At 43.3% G+C, this 16,743-nt stretch overlaps 1 protein-coding gene across 3 annotated transcripts in view; it reads right to left on the bottom strand.

Moving 5' to 3' along the window:
* Positions 1–680: 680 nt before the first annotated feature.
* The window catches only part of RALGAPA2 (Ral GTPase activating protein catalytic subunit alpha 2), a 605,428-nt gene continuing 589,365 nt past the window's right edge, over positions 681–16,743 (bottom strand). For 2 of the 3 annotated variants that reach the window (XM_063918174.1, XM_063918175.1), the window contains one exon: positions 681–3,597. In XM_063918174.1, the coding sequence (XP_063774244.1) occupies positions 3,446–3,597 (152 nt within the window). In that variant the 3' untranslated portion in view covers positions 681–3,445. The remainder of the gene's footprint in view (positions 3,598–16,743) is intronic. The other variant, XM_063918177.1, reaches the window with a different exon arrangement.

Raw genomic sequence — 16,743 nt, forward strand, 5'->3', positions numbered from 1 at the left:
CCCCCGCATGCTTTTTCTACCCATAAAGTCTCCACACTATTTACTGTCCCATTGCGAATCTCTTCCTTTATATCAAGGTTTAAAAAAGGTTTTACATAAAGACATAGATCTCCACCCCGTTTATTTAATCTGTCTCTCCTGAACAGCATATAACCTTCCAGATTAACTGTCCAATCATGAGTTTCGTCCCACCAAGTTTCAGTAATACCTATAATATCGTACTGTTTGTTTGCTGCAAGGACTTCTAGATCCCCCTTTTTTCCTGTAAGGCTTCTAGCGTTTACATACATACAATTAATATAAGTATTCCCTCTACTGCTGGGAACCTCATTTTCTATATTAAATAATATATGCATTATTGGTGATCCACATTCATCGTTAATTTGTGTTTTGATAACACCCTTGGTAATACCCTTGTCGGCTGCTCTTTCCCTCCCCCCCTCTCCAACCCCATTCATCTCACTACCTCCATCCCTACTGTTCTCACTGCTTGACCCATAGTTTCTAGCTACACCCTTTTCCATGTCACCAATACAGAAAGTATTTTTTTTTTTTTTAACCAAGGGGCCACACATTAATAGCAAATGATTTATAACATCTGAACTAGACGTACCTTTCCAAGAGTCATCTGGGAAGCTCTATAAAAATCTCACTCGCAGGTAAGGAATGCCACAAATAAATGCTTTTTAAATACTTTTAATCAAATTCAATTGAAATTTGGAAAAAAACACAAATAATTTCAGGAAATCTTTAAAAAAACAAACATTTGATATGTCAGCAGTAAAGATGGGCATTTCAAGCATCCATTTTTTGTTTTACAAATATTACAATTAATGCACCCAAAGGAAAAATTTGGAGGACCCGCATTTCTTATAGCACACCCTCATTATAATGAACACAATTTGTAATATACAGATATACTGTTATATACAACATCTAATAGAATCCATAATATAGAACATCCAAAACTGACTATTCACACTTAAAGAACCTTCCCAACTAGTAAGACAAAGGCTGTGAGGAGGTGGCTGACCATATGGAGCAAGACTGCAAACCTAGAATGATCATTTTCACATATGGTCCACAAGTACAAAAGACCCTTTTCCAGCCAGTCATTTAAATAATCAAACATTGATTGAAGGAACAAAATAATTTTCGGTACATTATATATTTATTTTTCTTTAAAACATTTCCCTTTACATACAGGTAAGATCTGGGTGGTATGAGCTTAGAGAAGACTGTCAGCTTCTAAAACAGTCTTAATGATGATAGGCAACATGAATATGATCCATTATTTTACACGGACTCATTTACGGGCACCACCTTTGTAATTCCAGAAGCGATAACAGTCTAAGTGCTTAAATCCTCTCGTTCACATCACCCTGAGTAGAAATAATCTTTACTGTATAAATCTGACTGCAATGAAAAATTTATATCTTCATTCACCTTGTAACCCTTTCACTGCTCTTTGCAAGCAAAATCTGTCTCTACAACTGTGAGGTACAATGATTTAATATAAACATTTTACTGACCGGACAGGTCTTCACATCATCCTAGCGAACATTTACATTCTAGTGGTGGAAGCAAAATACCGACAGACAGAAGATTCACAGGCTAAACCCAGATACACTGCACTTTACATATATCTGTCGCCTGTGGAGTGGAGGCAGCTATCGGACAATACCATAGTTATGAGAAGCAGCCTCGTCATTCAGGGGAACCCTGTGATGAAGAAGAGGCTGCATCCGGATCTGCCCATAAACCGGTTCCCCTCCATCGTACATATGGCGCCAGGTAACCTCTAATAATTGCAAAACTACTGCACTAGAAACATCACAAAAATTCCATATACACAAAGTCAAATCTGATCACAGGGTGACTTCTTGCTTTTTCATACTTGTGTCGTGCTTTAAAGTTAATTATCTAGATGGTTCCTGTGGGTTTCATTACCTCATGCTCTGTAATGTGAAAGTTTCTACCAGTGAATATCTGTCCTGTATTAAGTGCTAAGCGCAAGCAATCCTCAGCTACAAAACAATGATTAAAACAAATACAATAGTCTCTCCAATATGCAAATGACACAATTACTACTAATTCAAAGATGAACAGAGATGAGCAAGAGACAGTGGCTCAGTCAGGACAGACAAGCTGAGGCATTGGGGTTGTACAGTAGCAGGTTATCTATCTCACTGTGAAGACATCTGTTGCTTTAGCCTGAGGAGATTAACTTCCTAGTGCTCTGCACTTTCTGACTGGAAGTCTCAGATAAAGTCTTCACTTCAAATCCACAGAACAAATGACTTCTTTTCAGTGTAATCAACAGGCCCTATTTACATCAAACTAATTGGTACAAACTTCAATAGAACACAGAAAAATAATCAGTTAAATTAGTGTACCAAAATCCCATTGCAGAAACAAAAACAAAAAAAAAACAAGTGCCCAAATGTGCATTTAGCTGCATTGAAAGACATTTCTACTTCATATGCACTAATGGAACAGAAAAGAGATCACATTGGAAAAATCTTAACAAACTTTTACGATCAAAATTAAATATGAGGAAGGTCACAGGAAAATGACGGCATCTGTTTAGAGATGTCCAAAAAAACATTTGAGGCAACAACAAATAAATCACAAACTTTAAAACATACATCTCTAACAAAAAGATTTCTTCTTCACTTGTTAAATACGAGTCTCTAATAAAACATTTAAAACATGTTTGTATAAATATATATGCCTGAACTATGCAGAATAACTAGCAGTGGCAGGATCTTTTGTTTGTGTAGAATGACAGAATCTTGAGATCTACTCAATTTGGTCTGTTTTGTAAATGAGATGCTGTAATATAGTACAGGAAACTGTGCGGAGTATGAGACATTCAGACTGTACTGTTCAGACTCCCCAGGAACCCTAAATGACTCAAGGCCTAGCTCTCTGCACTTATACCAAGACAAATAATGCATATTTCTCAATGCTATACAAATTATAATGATAATATATGTATTTTGCATTCGTTTGTATATGCGTGGCTCCCGAAGGCACCGAAGCCAAGCGTATACCGTTGACAAATCCTTTCAGCAGTGAAAGGGTTACAGAGACAGCCATAACAATGTGATACAATGAAATCCATGTCATATTAGACTTCTTGCAAGAACTGTTGATGTGATTCCTGCATGCTGGTTATGTGGTCCCTTGTCCTTTGGTGCTGTTGCATCATGCAGCCTCGTCAGACAATCCTCTTGCAATCATCAGTGTTACAACCAAAGTTGCATCATATTTTAGTGCCTAGTGGATGGTTCACTAATAACCTACCCAGGGGGGTCCCGCCCCGCTAGAGACACACTACATCATTGCACAGCTTGTCCTTATTAAAAAGTTCTCTTCACGTGTGATATATATAATGATTTAAAAAAAAGCTCTTCGCTAGAGTTCAGTATAAAAAAGTGCTTCAATTGGAAGATTTACTGACTGCACTGGCAGAGCGGCGAAGCTTTCCCGAGACTTTACTTCTGGTGGTACGGCTTAGTGTCGGTGAGGTGGGTTCCGATGCCTCTGCTCCTGTATTTATGGTCAGATCAGAACTGGTACTTGCAGGAATTCCTAAGAAACAGAAAAGCAGAGATTCATAGACTATTTGCATTAAGGCAACACGATTTTCCTGTTTCATATATCTTAAAAGGAATTGCAAAGACAAGCAGGCTCATACTGAAAAATGCCAAATACAACAGGTTTGCACAAAATTGGTAATTTGATAGTAAGCAGCCAGGATGACTGATAAGACTTAGATGCAGTACAATTCACATGTGCAGGATTTCAAATTAAATGATTCCTTCAGAGGATATGTAATAATCTCTCTTATTGGTTAGAGGTTTGTATGTCACAGAACACGACTACCTGGGCCAATGTTCCATTTCATTTTTGAACCCAGCATAAATTTCAGCCTTTACTCAAGGAAGCACCAATTAAATTTTTTACTGGTTTTAGTTATACAAAGTGTTGGAATGCCTAAATAGGTGTCACCTTTAAAGGGTGTCTATACATACAGGACTACATGGCAGCAGTGGCAAATTTACCACTAGGCAAGTAACTAGGGGCAACGCCTACTGCGGTAACCCTTAACTACTGCCTACACCGCTACAGTGATCGGCAGGGTGCATGCATGTACAATGGGGGTGATTCAGGCTTGATCGTAGACGTGCTAAATATAGCACATCTACGATCAGTTTCTCTGACATGCGGGGGAACGCCCAGCACAGGGCTACCCCCAACACAGGTGCAAAAGTACAGCACAGCGCACCCGGCAAGTAGCTCCCGCCCGCGCATTGGTCCGGACACGCCTGCGTTGTTCGGACAGTGCCAACCAATGGCGTTCTAATGCTGTTGACACGCCCCCTCCTGCCCCACGACCGCCTCTGCCTGTCAATCAGGCAGAGGCAATTGCAGCCCTGAGATGCTTTTGCATTACTCTGGGTCCCACGCGGTGCGAGTGCACTCCAGCAACAGCTTCAGGCTGCGATCGCTATTGTACCAGCAATCAGGTCTGAATTAGGCCCAATGTCTGGTACCGGACAGCTTCTGTGGCTTTGTCTACCAGTGCTGGCTCCTCTGACAGGAGAGATGTGAAGGCTGGAGACACGCTGAGGGGCTGAAGCTATAGAGACAGAATTGGGGTGGGGGGGGGGGGGGGGGGTGGACAATAACGTTATGCCTAGGGGTTGGCCACCTTAACTCCACTACTGTATGGCAGCACATTTTCCCTACACAGTGAATATGCATAATCATCATGCCTAGCAATTGTTCACCCTTATCATTTTCAAAGTATTTTTCTCTATACAATTCATTAAGCCCTAAACATTTTTAGCCTTTGGTTAGGCGACAGGAGTTTGCAGAAATGATCAGTGTAGAATTATATACAGTATGTTGGCAAGTAGTAGGTTAAAAACAGGTATTAGTCACAACATGCACCCATCACTTTATACATAACACTACGGCAGCTTGCACCCAACACATATCCAGTCCCTGCCGCATGGATGACTGTTTGCCCATCTGTGCCTCCATAAAACGACTTCTTTCCATCCTGTGCTTCCAAAAAATAAGAATTGCACTCTAGTTCCCAAAACTGTAACACACCAACCCGGACATCTAGAGAAAGTATAATCCAAACTTGTGTGAAACCCTCCAAAATTCTGGAATTTGCCAGAAGTGCCAGTCTAGCCCTTGTGCAGATGTGTGATTCGGACACTTATTGCTTGCCATTCCAAAGATGAAACAGGAACAACTGCGAACAGATTCAGACCAGGACACTAAACACACTGGATGAGCAACATTATGTCACATGTAGTGTTAAAGGAGCCCTGTAAACCCTGGAACCCTATATTACTGCCTAGGTTCTCCTAGTGGTAGCACCAGCCACACATATGTTTCAAGTATAGCAATAAGGAGGGTTCTTTGTAAGCCCAGAGAATCCTAGGCTTGCAAATAACCTCACCCCCTTCACTAGCTACTTCCAAGGAAGCTGGTTCTTTTCAGAATCTTCCATAGTCCACTTCACACCACTCTGTAGAATGAATGTAGATATAAGGCCATAAGTACACATTGGTAACAACAGATCCTTGAACATGCACGCCATTGACATGCAGTCACCGGGAGGAAGTGGCACTATGAGGCTCATTAAGGCCAGAGTACTTTGATATTTTGAAGACCACAACATGGTACAGCGCAAATGGAGATACTGTAAAGGTTACCACCACTTTCACCAGACAGTGGTCAGTGCATAGGTCATTTGGAACTGCGGACAGATACCTAAAAAATAGAGGTACAGACTTACACTTTACAGGAAATGTTGACAATCGGTACAATCACCAAAAGTATACATACTGGGAGCTGTAGAATTATTGGTCCCACAGAAAGGGAAAACTACAGGGAATGCTGATACAGTATGCTCATACAGTGGAGAAGGCCCTCAGTAACTAGTAAAAGGATGACGTGAGATATTAAAAATGTATTTATGATGTAAGAGACTGTTCTAACGAATGTGGAATGCAAGGCTTAATGTCAACACATAATAACCAAATATATGATTCTCCTAGCACTATAGGACGACTATGGACTCTCAGCAGTATAGACCTTATTCTGCAACCATGTAAGGACAATATCAGGGTTGCCTTAAAACATTTGGGCATACTTATCAGATGGTATATCATATTAATGTTAAAAAGTACGCTACATACTGATAAGTACAAGACTTGTGCTATGTACTGTGTGACTTCAGCTAGTGTTATGTTGGATCGGACTGACTTATCGCTCACAACAGAGCATATCGGGCAGTGTGTATGTCCGATATGCATGTGCCTGCAGTCGTTAGTGATGTCGTTAAGTTTCATGTGCTGCACACCAAACCTGACAAGATCACTATTGACAGCATGTATGCTAATGAAGGATAGAACATGGATTGTTCCTTCATTAACATCGCTCAATGTGTACCAAGGTTCTGATATGTTGGCCTATCGGATGAACATATCTGCTGGCTACATTTCGCTGGAGCGTGTACCCAGCTTTACTATAGGGGGGTCATTCCGAGTTGTTCGCTCGCAAGCTGCTTTTAGCAGCTTTGCACACGCTAAGCCGCCGCCTACTGGGAGTGAATCTTAGCTTATCAAAATTGCGAACGAAAGATTAGCAGAATTGCGAATAGACACTTCTTAGCAGTTTCTGAGTAGCTCCAGACTTACTCGGCATCTGCGATCAGTTCAGTGCTTGTCGTTCCTGGTTTGACGTCACAAACACACCCAGCGTTCGCCCAGACACTCCTCCGTTTCTCCAGCCACTCCCGCGTTTTTCCCAGAAACGGTAGCGTTTTTTCACACACTCCCATAAAACGGCCTGTTTCCGCCCAGAAACACCCACTTCCTGTCAATCACACTCCGATCACCAGAACGAATAAAAAACCTTGTAATGCCGTGAGTAAAATTCCTAACTGTATAGAAAATTTACTTGGCGCAGTCGCACTGCGGACATTGCGCATGCGCATTAGCGACTAATCGCTCCGTTGCGAGAAAAAAATACCGAGCGAACAACTCGGAATGACCCCCTAGGTGTGCTCTGGAACCGGGTAATGGGAAGCAGCATGCAAACACTACTGACAGGTTTAGAGCAGCATGTGCTCTATATCAAGGCAGAATGCTGTTTATTTATTATTTTATTTATTTATTAACAGTTTCTTTTATAGCGCAGCAAATTCCGTTGCGCTTTACAAATGGACACAATGATAAAACAAAACTGGGTAATAAACAAACAGTCATAGAGGTAGGAAGGCCCTGCTCGCAAGCTTACAATCTATAGGGAAATAGGCATTGATACACAAGGAAAGGCACTATCTATTGCATATTTGTCCACTGGATTGCAAAGGTTCTAGGTGGGTTGCATGATATCACATCACAGCACAGCACAGCAATGATGCTGCTTGAAACGTGTTGCTGTTTTTGCATTCTGTTTTCAATTACCTGGGTCCAGAGGATGCTTACAGTGAGCAATAACCCCGCTGCCTTGGAGTCATTCTTGACTCCCCTCCTTGTCCCCAACATTCAATCTCTTGACCTATCATATCGGTTTCAGCTCCGAAACATCACTCATATCAGTCCCTTCCTTTTCCAAGATATTACCAAAACCATTGTCCACTCACTGATCATCTCTCGCCTCGACTACTGCAACCTTCTCCTCCCCAGACTCCCCTGCTTCCATCTTACTCCTCTCCAATCTGTACTCAATGCTAAAGCTAGACTTCTCTTCCTTTCTTGCTACTCAACATCTGTCTCCCCTCTCTCCCAAGCCTTTCACTAGCTCCCCTTTTGCTACAGAATCCTCTTCAAACTTCTCACCATCATGTACAAGGCCTTCTCCTACTCCACCCTAAATCTCCATACACATTCCCTCCCGCCCTCTACGGGTGGCCAAAGAGCACTGCCATTCCTCCCCTCTGGTAACCACATCTCACTACAGGAGCCAATATTCTTCCCATGCTGCCCCCCCACCCCACCCCGCCATTAGAATGATCTCCTTCGTTCCATCAGATTATCCCAGAGCTTGCAGTGCTTCAAGCAGCTGCTGAAAAGCCACCTGTTCATAAGAGCTGATCTGTCCACCAGACAACCATGTCACCACGTAGTCTCAACTTCTTGCATCCTCCATTTCTTCCACTCCTGCTTCCTGCCATTGTTCCCCCTAACACTGGCTCACTCCTTATATCTTGGGTTCGTCTTCTCCATTCCCTTTAGACGGTAAGCTCCATAAATAGGCTCCTCCTTCCTTTGTTCTCATTATCTATTTCTCTTACATAACAGCTACACTGTATACCTCCTCCTTGGGCTATCTGCCCCCAGAGCCTACTCCTTCATTGTTTTGGTTTCTTCAGATGACATAAACCCATTATCTGTGCCCATGCTAATAGGTACAGGTTTCAGATTATGCTAAGTATTTTCACTGCACCTTGAATCAGTGGCTGTATTGAGAGTTGCAGTGCTATTTGTTACTTGTCTACTGAATTTTACTGCTCTCTGTACTGTAAATATAAATAATAATAATAATAATAATAATAATAATAATAATAATAGTGCTGGCCAGTGCAGTTCCACAAAATACTTTATGCAGTTTCTTGTGGGGTTCACAAATCTCTCCTTTTCTCTGGAACTCCTGCAGGAAACTGACCTTTAGGTCTCTGATACTACTCAGGTGCTGAGTATTTTCTATTTTTTTCTTCTTGTTGCTGTATAGCCAAGTTAATATTGGTGGAATAGCTAATTCTTTGTGGGTGGGAAGCCTATTACATCCTTCTGCAGATGCAGAAAGCAGGCAGTCCATGTGTTCAGGCCATCTAGAAGTCTTAGTGAGTATTGCTCCACCTCTTAATTTTTCAATACTGTCTGTGGGCTCTATACAGAGGTGTATTAAGAATTTTGGAGGGACCCAGATACTTAAAACATGCGCCACCCTATTGTCAATAATAAAGAAAATAATGTCATCATGCATGGGTGGGAAAGCTTAAAAAGAAAAAAGGTAAATATTAAATACAGGTTGCTGATCTGTATTTTTTTCTGTCTGTGCTGCTCCCATACGGCCCAGCTTCAGAATAGAGGACGTGGGTCCTCTCTGCTTCAAGTGGCCTCCTGCTGGCTCGGCCTACTATTAAAACATTCCAATAAGCACCTTGGTTGAGAAAATAAATGACTGTATACTAATCACATATGGGGTCAGTGACAATGACAGGCTGACTCACAGCCACTCCCCTCTCCTCACCTGTATGTGCGAGCTGGCAGCACCTTGTACCTGTTATATTCGTGCTCCTCACTTGGTCATGTTCATTGTTCGTAAGTTCGTAAGTGTAATGTCCCCTTGCTCCCAGTGGTCCCTGCATGGTGGCAATGGTGCATGGCTGATAGGGTAGTGATGGCTGATGAACACCCACCAGACAACCCACACCTAGATTACACCTAACTGATCCATAACAGGGGTCCAATGCACCAGCAAACCTAGAAATTCCTAAGGGTGTTGGATTTCAAATACTGGATATTGGGATGAAGCAAACAGGGAAACAAGAAACTATATCCAGTGAAATTGTTAGAAAATGGTAAAATAAATAAATAAATAAAATAATAATAATAAACAAAGTATATTTAATTTTGTTTTAATGGAACAATTTACGGTGCTCTACAAAGCCACTAACTAGGTTCAAGGCTGTTTGCTACACGTGTTCCAGCATCACCAGCAGATCCAATTCTTCCACCTTTTACTGAGCTTGGTCTTAAGGTTCTCTCCCGCAGTACTCTATCCACCAGCACATGTGATCTATCCCCAAAGGAAGAACATTTCTCCATCAAGGACTCTTTCCCCAGCCCCCTTCCCCCAACCAAACATCATTTGTCCTCTCAGCTCTCCTTTGTCCACGTGATCTCTCCTTCATTCTTTAATCCTCTTTATCGTTATTTTCCTTCTTCCCTTCTTTAGCTTTCATTCTCTCACAACTTTGCCCCCCTTTGTTGTTCTGTCTCTTTTCCCCCAAGCTAACCCTTTCTTTACTCGTTTTGCTCTCCACATTCTCCCCTCAGTCTGATTCGCTTTTCTGATGTTACAATGTGGATGCTCAATCTAATCACAGCAGCTACAGCTCCAGGACAGGAAGCAATCTTATTGGCGCTGTGAGTTAAGCTCCTAATGATTGGTCCAATATCTACTTTATTCTAACTGCAGCTGTTACTATTGGCCATAACAGCTAAAGATAAGTACTGTTCAGTGGTGTGCTTTTCTGAGGTTTCCCCCTTTATGGTGGGGTCAGTCTTGATGCGTCTGGGCTATACTGCCTAGTCTGCCCCTATAATGACCCACAGGAAAAGTAAAACATTGCTTAAAATGCAATATTGGTTGTAAGCTCCACCGGGGCAGGGACTGATGTAAATGGCAAAATATTCTCTGCAAAGTGCTGCGGAATATGTGTGCGCTATATAAATAAATGGCAATAAATAAGTGGCTGCAGTCAGTTCCACATGCACAAGAGTGGGGGAGGGGGGAGTACAGCCAAGTTGTATAAAATGTGTAATGGGAAAGGGTCAATGGACCCTGTCTCCAAATCTGCCTACTTTGCCCCTTCCCCCAATTTTGCTTGGGCACTATAGACAGATATGATCCAAAGTTGGTGGCGCTGTAGACGGCAATACACGTCTACGATTCCTGCACCAGTGTTGACATTACACTCAGCCTAGCAGGAGGGTTCCACAGTCCCAGCTTTCCTCTGATTCAATTGGGAAAGGGGATGTGCAATAATGTTGTTTACTTAAGTGTCATAATGAAGCTCATCCCAAGACTGTCCTGAGAGGTACAACTTCCTGAATGTGAGTGTTGATGTGACAGGGATGTTCCACTTCTTTTACAGTATAACTGCTATACCTGCAATCCGATGCAATGCTCTAAAGACATGGCAAACGCATAAGGTATAACTGCTATCCAATACAATGCTCTCTATACATGGTAATCCTCTGAGGTATGCATGTAATCTAGTGCAATGCTCTCTAGACAAGGTAATTGAGGTATACATGTTATCCAGAGCAATGCTTCTAGAAATATTCCACAGAGAAGGCAGTAAAATGCATTCAGTCTTGGTGTACAGAAGACAAGGTGACACATACACTGTAGGTCTTGTGTCGGCATTTTTATGATGAGTGAGCAGGATGATTTCTTTGTTTACCTCATCCCTGAAACCCAAATAAAGCATAAATTAAAAATCAGCAAGAGGATAACATTTTGTAAAGCCAGGCAATTCCCAGGCTGCCGCAGCGGCTTACGTGAGCCTGCACGCTGATATTTTAAACATTAACTTGCAATGCAATTATTCCCTGAAGAGAAAGATGACTGAAGGTCACAACAAAATAGCTTGTCTGAATGGGACCAGATGAGGTTGCAGCTATTAAACATACCAGAAAATGAATAAAATTAAATCCTGTGTGTAACAAATCTTTCCCAGTACAATTAGGAATGTGCACCAAGGAATTCAGAGATGTCTGTTGCAATCGAGGACTGTTGTTGCTTTTTGCTCACAGTGTCTCTCTGGGCAGTGGGGTAAGAGGGAATTTCATTTCATCACTTACTTAGTTTATGCATCATCTCTACAACATTTGGTATTGCCAAAAACAACTGCATATGTAACAGTTCCTCTTCTAACCCTTCCCCAACAATGCACTGAAATGATAATGACAAGATGCCATGGAATTTGCTGCACTGAAGTAGTCTGTTGTGACTCATTATTGTAATAGATAATAATCCTAAATGCAGGAGGCTTTATATGGACTAGCAAATACCAACTGATATATCAATGTTATTTTATATTATATATGCACACACATGTAAAAATTTAGCATCTATAGGTTGAGTATCCTTTATCGAAAATGCTTGGGACCAGAAGTATTTTGGATATCGGATTTTTCCGCATTTTGGAATAATTGCATACCATAATGAGATATCATGGCGATAGGACCCAAGTCTAAGCACAGAACGCATTTATGTTTCATATACACCTTATACACACAGCCTGATGGTCAATTTAACCAATATTTTTTTATAACTTTGTGCATTAAACAAAGTGTGTGTACATTCACACAATTCATTTATGTTTCATATACACCTTATACACACAGCCTGAAGGTCATTTAATACAATATTTTTAATAACTGTATATTGTACAGTACACTGAGCTATCAGAAAATAAAGGTTTCACTCTCTCACTCTTACTCAAAAAAATTCAGTATTTCTGAATATTCAGTATTTCGGAATATTTGGATATGGGATATTCAACCTGTATTTACGCTGTAGCACTAGTCGTACTAGCAATGAACACAACTTAGAAATGCGTGTGCAATGTAGTTCTCTTAGGGATCAATGCTCCCTATGTCAACCACTCTCTTGCCTGATCATAGCATAGAGGGGTGTGGTATGTTAGGTAGATAAGACTTAGGTCGACAGTGTCTAGGTCAACCACTATTGGTCGACAGCAAGTAGGTCGACATGGTTTCTAGGCCAACAGGGATTCTAGGTCGACATGAGAAAAGGTCGACATGAGTTTTTTCACTTTTCTGGTGTCGTTTTCTCTGTACAGTGACTGGGAACCCCAATTAGTGCACCGCTTCCCCTCGCATGGCTGGGGGGGGGGGGGAGGTTGCGGTCAGGCAGATGCAGGGGGTTGGGTGGGGAAGACCCCTCCCCCCATTTTTTTTTTGTGTGCTTAGAGATACGACCACCAATAATTATATATACAAGATAACATACTATGGAAAGTTAGCACACAGACATATTAGGCATAGCATGGGATTAATCAAAATGGGAAGTGTGGCTTCCTGCACTTCAATATGCTGTGGGAGCACCTCTGCTCTCTGTGACGTACACATGCCACTGGTACCACTTCATGATAGGGGAGGAGGGTTAAGTGGAGTATGGAGTTTCCAGCATCTCCATTTCTATATATTTTTTTTTTCAAATTTGTTTTTATTTGGATTTTGAACATATTGGTTACAAAATGCAGGTTGTATCCAATGTCCAAAATGCTCGGGACCAGAAGTATTTTGGATATTAGATTTTTCCATATTTTGGAATAATTGCATACAATAATAAGATTTTACACTTACCGGTAAATCTATTTCTCGTAGTCCGTAGAGGATGCTGGGACTCCGTAAGGACCATGGGGAATAGACGGGCTCCGCAGGAGACATGGGAACTTTAAGAAAGACTTTAGACTCTGGGTGTGCACTGGCTCCTCCCTCTATGCCCCTCCTCCAGACCTCAGTTAGAGAAACTGTGCCCAGAGGAGATGGACAGTACGAGGAAAGGATTTTTGTTAATCCAAGGGCAAGATTCATACCAGCCACACCAATCACACCGTATAACTTGTGATAAACTACCCAGTTAACAGTATGAACAAACAACATAGTCTCGGTCCAAACCGATGAACTATAATATAACCCTTATGTAAGCCATAACTATATACAAGTTTTGCAGAAGAAGTCCGCACATGGGACGGGCGCCCAGCATCCTCTACGGTCTACGAGAAATAGATTTACCGGTAAGTGTAAAATCTTATTTTCTCTAACGTCCTAGAGGATGCTGGGACTCCGTAAGGACCATGGGGATTATACCAAAGCTCCCAAACGGGCGGGTGAGTGCGGATGACTCTGCAGCACCGATTGAGCAAACAGGAGGTCCACCTCAGCTAGGGTATCAAACTTATAGAACCTTGCAAAGGTGTTTGATCCCGACCAAGTAGCTGCTCGGCACAACTGTAATACCGAGACCCCTCGGGCAGCCGCCCAAGAAGAGCCCACCTACCTAGTGGAATGGGCCTTAACCGATTTTGGCAATGGCAATCCTGACGAAGAATGTGCTTGCTGAATCGTGTTACAGATCCAGCGAGCAATAGTCTGCTTTGAAGCAGGTGCGCCAACCTTATTGGCTGCATACAGGATAAACAGCGCCTCTGTCTTCCTGACCCTAGCTGTTCTGGCCACATAAATCTTCAAAGCCCTGACCACATCAAGTGACTCGGAATCCTCCAAGTCTCGCGTAGCCACAGGCACGACAATAGGTTGGTTCATATGAAAAGATGAGACCACTTTAGGCAGGAATTGAGGACGAGTTCTCAATTCTGCCCTATCCACAGGAAAAACCAGATAGGGGCTTTTATATGACAAAGCCGCTAATTCGGAAACACGCCTTGCAGAAGCTAAGGCCAACAACATAACCACCTTCCAAGTGAGATATTTCAACTCCACTGTTTTGAGTGGTTCAAACCAAGGTGACTTGAGGAAACTTAATACCACGTTAAGATCCCAAGGCGCCACCGGAGGTATAAAAGGAGGCTGAATATGCAGCACTCCCTTCACAAATGTCTGTACTTCAGGAAGAGAAGCCAATTCTTTTTGAAAGAAAATGGACAAGGCCGAAATTTGAACCTTTATGGATCCTAATTTGAGGCCCAAATGCACTCCTGTTTGAAGAAAATGAAGTAAACGGCCCAAATGGAACTCCTCCGTAGGAGCAGTCCTGGCCTCACACCAAGAAACATATTTTCGCCATATGCGGTGATGTTTCGATGTCACGTCCTTCCTAGCCTTAATCAGGGTAGGAATGACCTCCTCCGGAATGCCTTTTTCCGGTAGGATCTGGCGTTCAACCGCCATGCCGTCAAACGCAGCCGCGGTAAGTCTGGGAACAGACAGGGCCCCTGTTGCAGCTGGTCCTGCCTTAGAGGAAGAGGCCACGGATCTTCTGTGAGCAACTCTTGCAGATCCGGATACCAAGTCCTTCGTGGCCAATCTGGAACAATGAGGATTGTTCTCACTCTTTTTTGCCTTATTATTCTCAACACCTTGGGTATGAGAGGCAAAGGAGGGAACACATAGACCGATCCGAACACCCATGGTGTCACCAGAGCGTCTACCGCCTGAGGGTCTCTTGACCTGGCGCAATATCGCTTTAGCTTTTGTTGAGACGGGACGCCATCATGTCTATCTGAGGCAGTCCCCACCAACCCGCGATCTGTGTGAAGACTTCGTGATGAAGTCCCCACTCTCCCGGATGCAGGTCGTGTCTGCTGAGGAAGTCCGCTTCCCAGTTGTCCACCCCCGGGATGAACACTGCCGACAGTGCGCTTACATGATTCTCCGCCCAGCGAAGAATCCTGGTTGCTTCTGCCATGGCCACTCTGCTCCTTGTGCCGCCTTGGCGGTTTACATGAGCCACTGCTGTGACATTGTCCGACTGAATCAGAACCGGTTTGTCCCGAAGTAATGCCTCCGCTTGACGTAGGCCGTTGTATATGGCCCTCAACTCCAGGACGTTGATGTGGAGACAAGTCTCTAGAGTTGACCAGAGACCTTGGAAATTTCTTCCCAGTGTGACAGCTCCCCAACCTCGGAGGCTTGCGTCCGTGGTCACCAGGATCCAGTCCTGAATGCCGAACCTGCGGCCTTCCAGGAGGTGAGCACTGTGCAGCCACCACAGGAGAGATATCCTGGCTCTGGGAGACAGGGTGATCCTTTGATGCATTTGTAAATGAGACCCGGACCATTTGTCCAGTAGGTCCCATTGAAAAGTCCTCGCATGGAACCTGCCGAAGGGGATGGCCACCATCTTCCCCAGGACACGTGTGCAGTGAAGCACTGAAACCTTTTTTGGCTTCAATAGGTTCCTGACCAGAGCTATGAGCTCCTGAGCCTTTTCCATCGGAAGAAAAACCTTTTTCTGTTCTGTGTCCAGAATCAGGCCCAAAAAGGTCAGACGCGTTGTAGGAACCAGCTGGTACTTCGGAATATTGAGAATCCAGCCGTGCTGTTGCAATGTCCTCACAGACAGTGACACGCTGTCCAGTAACTTCTCTCGAGATCTCGCCTTTATGAGGAGATCGTCCAAGTATGGGATAATTGTGACACCCTGCTTGCGCAGGAGCACCATCATTTCCGCCATTACCTTGGTGAAAATTCTCGGGGCCGTGGAAAGCCCAAACGGCAACGTCTGAAATTGGTAATGACAGTCCTGTACCGCAAATCTCAGGAACGCCTGGTGAGGAAGAAAAATCGGAACATGAAAGTAAGCATCCTTTATGTCCAGGGAAACCATCCAATCCCCCCCCTCCAGGCTGGCGATGACCGCTCTGAGCGATTCCATCTTGAACTTGAACTTTTTCAAGTACAGGTTCAGGGATTTCAGATTCAAAATGGGTCTGACCGAACCGTCCGGTTTCGGAACCACAAACAGGGTTGAGTAATACCCCTTTCCTTGCTGGAGAAGAGGAACCTTGACTATCACCTGTTGCAGATAAAATTTTTGAATTGCAGTTAACACTAACTCCCTCTCTGACGGAGAAGCTGGCAGAGCCGATTTGAAAAACCGGCGAGGAGGCATCTCTTTGAATTCCAGCCTGTATCCCTGAGAAACAATCTCTATTGCCCAGGGATCCACCTGTGAGTGAACCCAGACGTGGCTGAAAAATCGAAGACGTGCCCCCACATGAGCTGATCCCCCCAGGGAAGCCCCAGCGTCATGCGGTGGATTTTGCAGACGTAGGGGGGGAAGTCTGCTCCTGGGAACTAGCTGTGTGCAGCTTTTTTCCCTTGCCTTTACCTCTGGCAAGAAAGGACGATCCCCGTACCTTTTTGCTTTTATTTGAACGAAAGGACTGCATTTGGTAATGAGGTGCCTTCTTAGTATGTTGTG

The sequence above is a fragment of the Pseudophryne corroboree genome, chromosome 4 (assembly GCF_028390025.1).
Source record: "Pseudophryne corroboree isolate aPseCor3 chromosome 4, aPseCor3.hap2, whole genome shotgun sequence".
Taxonomy (NCBI): Eukaryota; Metazoa; Chordata; class Amphibia; order Anura; family Myobatrachidae; genus Pseudophryne; species Pseudophryne corroboree.